This window comes from Poromitra crassiceps, assembly GCF_964638095.1.
Source record: "Poromitra crassiceps genome assembly, chromosome: 1".
In the NCBI taxonomy this organism is placed as follows: domain Eukaryota; kingdom Metazoa; phylum Chordata; class Actinopteri; order Beryciformes; family Melamphaidae; genus Poromitra; species Poromitra crassiceps.
Genome location: NC_139623.1, coordinates 119,080,147 through 119,089,925, shown reverse-complemented (window position 1 = coordinate 119,089,925; position 9,779 = coordinate 119,080,147). Strand labels below are relative to the sequence as shown.

The window sequence follows — 9,779 nt, the reverse complement described above, 5'->3', positions numbered from 1 at the left end:
TTGCCCAAATGTTTGTATCATTTAAGTCTATCTTCAGCCTTAAATATTCAGAAGTCTCTGTGAATTGAAAGGTTGTGCAGAATTAAAGATCATTGTTGAACAGCTACAGCTGGTCCGACTGGGTTTCTTCTTTAATGCAGCGCCTGGGCTCAGTATAACTGTGGTGATATTCACATGCTACACATCGCGTGTGAATATTGTTTTGAATATTGTTTGCTCTGTAATTTAATGTACATGTAGCTGTGGTGCCGGAGGGTAATTTTAGTTTTGATTCCTTGTTTTGGTCCCAGTCATGGGTCCAGTGGAGGTTACAGTGCTGAAAACACTTTTTCTTTGGATACTTTATCACAATAAGAATTTAATTGTAAACATAAGAACTATGTTTACAATTGTGTGCTCGAGAGGGAAAGTTGGCTCAAATGTATTTAGGAGAATTACAAAACATGCTGATCCAAACTTGAACTGAAATCTTTATGGAAGTTAAATATGACAGCAAAATATTTTCAGCATCTGATCTCTGTTGGCAACAGATCTTCCTTCCTTCCTTCCTGTATTGTCTTCTGTGTTTTTGACCTTTACTATTTTCTGTCTGCTCTTCATTTCTTTCCCCAGCACTTGTCTTTTATACACAATAATCCCAGCAGGCCCAGATGTGGACCTCGTCCCTCATCTTGCCCCTGTAGCTGGGACACTTGCTGTCTCAGAAGTCAAGCATATTGAAGTAGAGCTGCAACGATTGAGTAGTTGATTGACAGAACAATTATTGCTAACTATTTTTTTTAACAATCATAATCGTTTAGAGTTTAGACACATTTTAAGGGGGGGGGGGGGGGGGGGGGGGGGTGCTCTCGTTCCAGCTTCTTAAATGTGAATATTTAATCTTTAATCTTTAATCTTCTATGACAGTAAACTGATTATCTTTGGGTTGTTGGCTGTGGGTCAGGACAAAAGACATTTCAGGATGTCATCGTGGGCTTTGGGGGTGGAGGGTGGGAGTGATTGACATTTTTCACCATTTTGTCACAAGACTAAATGATCGATTAGCAGAGAAAATAATCATCAGATTAATCGATAAAGGGAATAATCATTAGTTGCAACCCTATATACTGTAGAACTCTGCCCCGCGTTACCAGTAGTGGAAATTTGCACCAAACTCACTAGCAAATAGTAATAGCACATACATACACAGGAGTGGATTGGGGTTGATGTGCCGGGGCAGCTTGTACCCAACCTAAAACCTGTCTGGTCCCATGTGGTGCGAGTCTGTCATCCATTACCTGGAAGACTTTAGGTTCAAGGGAAAGGACTAACAAATCAACCATGATCTCTCACAAATCCAGCTGCCTCGCAAGGTTAACTTTCAACCAGTGATGACCGAAACATCAGTAACCCTTGATTTGGATAGTCCACCTACAGAGAATCTACAGAGTATTTGTCACATTTCAACAGCTTATTAGTTGAGATTCAACAAACAAGATTCTGTTTGCTTCACGTTCCAGTTCCACACACTGGATTCTCATCACCTGGAGTACTACGTGTGTTCATGAATCGTCACATACTCTATAGATAATCTGTTGAACAGTTGAATTGTTGAATGTCAACTAATAAGTTGTTGAAATGTTACAAATACTCTGTAGGCGGACTATCCAATTAAAGTGTTACCAAAACATCACCCAGGCCATTAGCGTGACGATCCCCGTCGAATGCCAAAGAACAACACAGACAGTTAAATTCAACATTTAATCAAATAGGTGAAAATATCGACAATGACTACAGAAGAAGGTGTAATACAGAAGTAATACAAACTTTTTTTAACAAATAGACATTTTACTTTTTTTGTTTTTACATCGGATTACATTTACATAACTGAAATACGAACAAAACAGACTTCAATGAAAGCCATATATACCAGTGAAACATGATCTGCCCTTAATCTTTAAAGATAATATTTGCATGTATTTGATACAAAATAGACTTTATCGACCAGTATAGGGTAGTGCAATTTGTCAGGCTCTGGTAGATTTACTTTCACGCGCATATTCAACTTTTTTTGTGGTTTTTCTTTTCTTTTTATCCTCTTTTAAAGTGACCAGTAAATCCTCACAGCAATGTACATCGGGTCCAAAGCCTAGACCTTTTTACAAAAGATACCTTTCAAAATAAAATAAGTAGTACTAGAAGTTGGATAATCATAAGTGCTACTTAATATGTAACTGCTTGAATACTTCTTTTCTTTGTTAAATCTTTTTTTTTTTATTCTTCTCTGCTTTGGTCACTCTGATATAATACAAAACATCCTCCAGTCTCTCCCCCCTCCCTCCCCTGTTTCCTCATAACTTTAAAACACAGTGATCATTCATATATAGACTTTCCCATTGATTCATAGAATTTACATTTACTTTACAAGACAAACATGTTTAACACTTTCTAATGTATTCAACACATCTACCTTTATCAAACACAAACCAAACAGAAAAATATTTACTTTCTTTACTCGTTCAATGTACAAAAAGGATTGAGTAAAATTATTCATATCAAATAGGATCAAGCAGATGTATTCAAAATCGCAGAAAATATTATATATTTTTTCTTTACAAGAAATCAATCTTCAAAAGCATTGATAGTTGTTAAGGGTTTATCCATTTCCTGATTTGAAATCCTATTTCTATGGCTCTCGGTCTCCCTTTCGCAAGGCTTTTAGTCGAACACTTAGTTGAAAAGAAAAAAATAATAGACGCTGTTTACACTGCACTGGATATGTTGGCGCTGTTACAGTATATACACCTATGGCCATTCAGAAATGAGCAGGGATATGGTTACATCTGCAGGTTAAAGCTGGTTTTGTGAAGCTGTAATACTGTATGCAAAAGTATAGACATTTGTGTCAAATCTCCCCTAAAAATAATCTGCATCAAACCTCCTTTACAAGCACAAGGCCACAAAACCGCGTTAGCCGCCGATGCTAAAACCCGCCGCACATGGTTCCTCAGGGAGGGAAACACGCTAAATCCTGCCACTGTACTGTACATGGTTCCTCAGAGGGAGAAATACGTCAATGACAAAAATGGCTGAGTCAAAATGTTATGGCTCTCATTGAATATGCGTCAGAGCCTGTTATGCTGTTAGCTGTACTGTACGTAACACGCAACTGACCCCCCTACCCTCTGTTAACCACCATAAAGAGTGCTCCGGAGGGTACGAGTGCCGTTAAGAATGAACAGAGGGGCTTGGCAGAACAACAAAAAACAGAGGAAAATATATTTTCTTTTGGGATGGATATATCTGTCACTTGGCCGTCACACAAGCTTGGATCGCTTACAGATAGAACGAAGAAACGTTTTCGTATGGCGTCCACATGCGCTGGTCGTCACCTTTTCCTGACAGCATATCGCTGCTGTTGGGTGGAAACCTAAAAGTTAGCGCTTTGCAATTGCAAACGTTTTTTGTTTTTTTTTACATCTCCAAATGAAAGTGCATCTTTAAAAAAATATCTGTATGATGGTGGGTGGTTCATACCATAAGAACTGAAACCTCTGTATATTGTTATATTTATGCCAAAACATCAATAAAAAAAGAAACAAAAAAATAACTTGGAGAAATATACTGTATATATATATATATATATACTCTATATATATATATATATATATATTTTGATAGGTAAGCTGGTGTAGGAGATTGAATTGAGATCCTTCTCATAAAATGAGAACCCTGAAACAAAGTGTTGATGGCCACACTGTCGAATCATGTGCAAAGTCAAACATGACTAATGACTGTCAAAAGAAAAAAGATACTTCCATGAATCAAAATGAATTGGGAACCCGCTGTTACTTTTGGCACAAGTAAAATACATCCAGGTGACAAAACTCATCTGAGCTGTGATTAACACTCAACCAAATTGCACACGGCAGCAACCTTTTTCCTAGGGATGGGCATTTCACGCAAAAATGCTACTCAATATTCCCCAGGAACTATTTTTGACCATTCTTCAATCACTTTAAAGCCCCCCTCCTCCAGTGTACTTTGTAATTTTTAAGATATCTCATATGTTTCTGAGTCATGTTCTGACAGTGTTGATGAGTCACACTGTTCGCCATAGTTTTTTTTTTTTTTTTTTTACAAATAACTTAATTGTGTGCCTAAGTTCAAAAAGTTAAGTTAGTTGCTAAAATGGAACGATGACATACTCAAGGGAACGCTATAGTCATACATATGACAATTTGATTCTGACTGCAGGACGAGGTGGCATGTTAATTAGCTAGCTAGCCGTTAGCTAAGCCTGCCACATTTGTCGGGCTGAAAATGCGGTTAGCTCGTTAACCATTTCGAGTCACGCTCTTTCCAACGGGGGCATGAGCTTTAAAATCCGTAGCCCGGTCGCAAAGATCTCAGCAATGAGCAATTCCTTGCAGCTACAATAAGCTACAAAGGAATACTGTAGGTAGGTAGATAGTGTAGGCCAGGGATACTCAACTTGCTTTGCCCGGGGGCCACTTTCGTGAAATGATAGAAGGCCAGGGGCCAGTTAATAAACAAACAATATACATTTTTCTGTAGCTGATTGTAGGTTTTTGGGGTGTCAGCCGGAGTTTAGTCTGACAATGTTGTGCACACCGGATAGTTAGGTTAATTTAGTTAGGTTAAGTACATACATAAGTGCCTGGGTAGCGAGCAGATGGCAGTATTTGACAATTTAGCAGCTAAATCATAGATTATTGAAAGATATTCCATATTCCAGACTGAAATGCTATAACAGAAGTGGAGTATTGGCCAGAATGACATGAACATTTGGACACTTACTCAGCGGGTATCCTGCATGTTGCGTTCAGGTGCACTGTAAAAAAAAAATGCAATTCCATCGTGGGCGACACAGAAAAATCATGTCCACAAACAGAAAAATCATGGCCACATGCGGCCCGCGGGCCGCAAGTTGAGTATCACTGGTGTAGGCTATCTCCTTGGTGTATAGCACAGAATCGGATGACGTGTGCAACAGGTGCTCATAACGTTTGAAATAGAACACCAACCATTAAACATGTTGTAGATAAACTGACTGAAGGGGGGCTTTAAATACCTGGTTGCGACTGTCACTGTATTGTCTTAACCACCTTACTGTATGTAGTAGTCCAGTTCGGTTCAAACAAAAGCTCAAATTATTTCCATTCTTATTTAACCCATGTGTTCTCTGTGGTGAAAACAGATAGTTTGGCTTTGGGTCACTTTCTGTGCAGGTGGAGCTCTGCGAAACCAGAGACAAAACTGGAACCTAAGAAGTGAAAATAGCTGGCGATGAATGGATGGTTTTCACTTGTCAAGTTTGCTTGAATCGTTATGGCTATTTACCCACACCACCCAACACTGACATCTGACACCATGGACGAGTTTCCCAAATGTAACTTAGTCCTCAAAACCCCTTTGTGCAAATGAGTTCATTGCAAAAGGTGATAAGGGATGAGAACAAGTGTAGGGTTCTGCACACATTTCACTCCAATTCAAAACACTTTTTTCCAGACTATATATATATATATATATATAGGTATATATATATATTTTTGACTGGAGTAGAATATTTGGATGCATATTCAACATGTTAACTGGGTGCTATGACTTTCCATATAATTTATACTTACAGTATATTTGCTGGGCGATATGTCAAATGGAGCAAGTCTACAGCTGATCATTACTGTATCGCTCACAACAACTGTAACAATACTGTATGTGAGAAGACAGTGAATCTACAAACACATAGTCATGTGTTTTGGGACGAAACATTTGTCTGCATTTTTTTTGTTTGTTTCTATGACTTCCAAACGTTTAAAGACCTGAACGATCAAAGTAATTTTCCATACAGCTGCAGACATTCCCTTCCTGTGTAGGAACCCTGTCTCTCGAGGAGCCGTCAGGATCTGGCTCTCTCTCGTTCTCGTCTGGGGATCACAACACTGAAAGCTGCCCACATTAAAAAAATAAAAACAAAAACAAACAAACAATACAGCAATAACATGGCGGCTTGGAAACAGAACAAAAATTTCCGGTGCGGAAAAAACAAAACAAACAAAATATGTGGAAGGGAGATTCCTCTGCAAAATACGCAATAGTTCGGCTATGAAGAGCCTTACAAGCTAAAAAAAAGGCACAAGTTTTTTGTTTTGTTTTTTCCCTTCTCAGATAAATCCTCTGTAAACATTTTGGTGAGTGACTTTGTGTCTGTGTGTACTTTGTTGTATGTGTGTGTGCATGACTTTGTGCATACTATATGGGTATTATGGGTTTTATGCCTAAGATCAATAGAAACTATTCCTCTTGCTGTTTTTTTTTCTCCCTCCATTGGCTGGGTAGATACATCGGATTTGTCTCATTTCAGGAGAGATAACTGCTTCACCACTGAAACACCATTTGAGAAAAGAAAAGAAAAGTCCCCATCTCAGCGTGTTTGTGATTTTCAAAAGTTGTGGGTGGGAATCCTCTGAACACACTACATTTCCTTTGTCTGGTGAAGCTGGAAAGGGGCGAGTGGAGGGAGGCAGGCTGGGCAGGTGAGGAGCAGCGGGCAAGTTTGAGGAGGAGGCGGCTGCTGATGGGTGAGGTGGAGGAGAGTGCGTTGGGGTGAGGAGAGAAGGTGTAGGTGGTGACTGGTCAGTGAGGTGGAGAGAGTGTTGGGGTGAGGAGATAAGGTGTAGGTGGCAGCTGGCCAGTGAGGCATCAGGGACATGGAGGCAGGAGAGAGTGGGAGAGGCAGATGAGGCCGAAGCTAGTAGAGTTAGAAAGTCTATATATCCGGGGGGTGGGGGGTGGTTTCTGTCTGGATCACCAGCAAAGATACCCTGCCCGAGACATCCAGAGCCAACATGTGTCCCCTGGAGGCACGCTTCTGCTCGCATGGCCAAGAGCCAAGAGGGGGCGCTACAGGTCGGTGGTGGTGGAGGGGGGAGTTTGAGCCTGGTAAAACCATCCTGATCACGTGACCTCACATTGTGTTTCGCACCACAGATCAGTCTGGACTTCTAGCCATCCACAGCGATTTCAGTGAGCGGGAGAACAACTCAGACAACTCAGTCAATCAGCGTGGCCAAACCCAACCCGGAAGAACGGTGACATATTCTCTACCGAGAAACTCCGCTGGTGCATACCAGGGTCGGAAATTAGCGGGGGTTTGGGGAAAAATGCCTGCAAAAAATATTAAACTGCCCTTGGAATTGGGACAATTTTGGACATGTGACGTTCAATACTAATAAACTTTGACTAAACAAGCGAGTAAATGGAGGAGAAGCGAGCCGTTCTGCTCTGTCTCTGTCTGGGTGCAGCGGGGGCTGTTTGCTGTAGGCAGTGTCACATCACAGCGGGGCAGGGTTTCAGGGCTCTGACTAACCCGGGGGCACGAGCCCCGCTCAGTTGAAGTGCACGAGAATGAACGAGCATGAGAACAAGCACACTCTAGGAGCACACACACTAGCCAATAGGAGCGTAGACACTATACTCCGTGTATCTATGCAGAATGCATCTGTATCGATACGGCATGCTGTGACGGCAGGCAGTGTGCGGTCAAGTGCGAGCGAGAGGGAGATGCACCGTCTGCATGCCCAGCCAGTGGAGCGGTGCTTTATATCAGAACATAAAGCCTTTACTTCAACTGATGTTGTTGACATGACAGAAGAGGAGGAAGTTCAACTGTAACATCAAATGTTAGTAAAGGCCTAATATGATTGTAATACATGTTATTTTGATTGATATGTTATGTTTTTTGTCTTTTGCCATAGGGCATTACATACCAGATAATCAACAGTGTGGTTGAGATTATAGGAAATGAAGATTTTTAACTGGTTGTTTATTAACTCTTAGAAATGAGAAATAAAATACTGTAGGCTACGCTTGGATAAGAGTAATTGAATAGTGGTCTGTCGTGCAAAATAGAAGGACTAACATATTTGACAAAGTTGCCCTGACAATCATCCAAAATGCCTGTGAAACGTATTTCACAAGGGGGGTTAAGAAAAAGTTACGTTAATTCCCTATCCTGGTGCAGTGGAAGTAGCCTCGAGTCTATTTCTGCAATAACTGCATTAAGGGCTGTGTTTACTAGCGCTAACGCTACTGCTCGTTTCTTCGAGAGACGCTAGTGCTGTTTTGCTAGTGGCGTCTCTGCTTGGCCGGTTACATTCTAATTTCTGGAAATCACTGGGGGCGGGTGGAAGTCCAGATTGATCCGTGGAGCGAAACAGAATGTGAGTTCACGTGGTCACAGGATAGTTTGACCAGGCTAGGGGAGTTTCAGATTGAGGCCAAAAGCTACGGGCCAGGATTAGGACCAAGGAGGTAGGCTGAGGGTTATTGTGCACCTTGGTGATGGCGAATGGCTGCAGCCGAGGACCAGAATAAGACTGAGGGTGGAAGGCGAAAGCTTGGGGCAGGGGGCTTAAGGCATTGTTTCACAGTTTAAGGCAGTCATTTCTGATGAAACAGCAGAGGCTTGACACTCCCATCTTTGAATTTTGGTATCTGGTTGGTGATGATCTCAGCCAGCATCTCAGGGAATTCCACGCTGAGGGTCTTATTGACAAAGGTGTAGAAGCAGATCTGGAGAAGACCCTCCACCATCTGGAGACACAAAGGCAGACAGAGACAGGCCTCATCAGTGACACATACTATATATACACTCTTTATTTTGTTTTGTTGTTGTTGAAATTAGCTATATACATCTTTACTAGTGCATTAAAGAGATTTTGAGGGAGATGGGGGAGAAGAAAGCTGCGATCAGAGCAAATACACTGGATAAGATGTGAGACAGTCTTCTGGGTTTGGTGTGACTCAGCTGGTCTAGAGAGCTCCACAGGGTGACAAGTTATTGATGACTGACCAGTAGACATCAATGCACTTGAACCAACGGAAAAAATAGCCTGGCTGCAAAAAGCCTTAAAAAAGCCATGAAGCATCTCTAAAATGCTCTTGATACTTTTCAATTCATTATGTAGAGTACATCCCAAATGTGACAGGGACTGTAACAAGTAGGCCAAGGTATTTTCTTTTCTTTTTTACAGATTCAGATTCAAATGACGTGTCATACATTGAGATCTGAAAATATTTGAAGAGGATAATGCTTATTTGAATGTCCGTAATCCGCAACACAAAGTAACATTTAGAGAAAATCACCCTGCAAGTTGGTGCTGCAAGCTTGGTTTGCCCTGAACAAGCTTAGTCTGCTAACAAATTATTTGGTGATCCTAAGACTGTTGTTTGTTATATTGAGTGTGTTTCCTCAACATCGTCCCCCCCTCCTCATAAAACCTTTGTATCTTGATTTGTACGATTTCACAGTTGTCTACTTGTTAAATCTGTCAATAGACCATGTCACGTAGAACATACAAGAAGAAAAATAGAGGTGTGTGTGTGTGTGTGTGTGTGTGTGTCTGTGTGTCTGTGTGTGTGTGTGTGTGTGTGTGTGTGTGTGTGTGTGTGTGTGTGTGTGTGTGTGTGTGTCTGTGTGTCTGTGTGTCTGTGTGTCTGTGTGCATGTGTGTGCGTCCCTCACCTCCTGCATGGAGTCCAGCAGCTTGGTGAGCTGGTAGAAGCGTTGCCAGTTCTGGCTGGAGTTCTCCTCTCTCTTCACGATGGCCTTACCCAGCTCTTTGATGTACGTCATCCTGATCTCATCAAACACCGCCTGGCTCTTCAGACCGTCTTTAGGTACTGTACGCACAAGTACACAGACACACACACATACACAGACACATCTTTAGGTACTGTACGCACAAGTACACAGACACACACACATACACAGACACA

At 41.4% G+C, this 9,779-nt stretch overlaps 1 protein-coding gene across 1 annotated transcript in view; it reads right to left on the bottom strand.

The window, feature by feature from the left end:
* Positions 1-8,014: 8,014 nt before the first annotated feature.
* Positions 8,015-9,779, bottom strand: part of LOC310785630 (glucocorticoid receptor-like) — a 192,768-nt gene continuing 191,003 nt past the window's right edge. Inside the window, exons 9-10 of the mRNA XM_083646767.1 lie at positions 9,526-9,683; positions 8,015-8,595 (exon numbers count right to left, since the gene is read on the bottom strand). Coding sequence (XP_083502893.1) covers positions 8,443-8,595; positions 9,526-9,683 — 311 coding nt within the window. The 3' untranslated portion in view covers positions 8,015-8,442. The remainder of the gene's footprint in view (positions 8,596-9,525; positions 9,684-9,779) is intronic.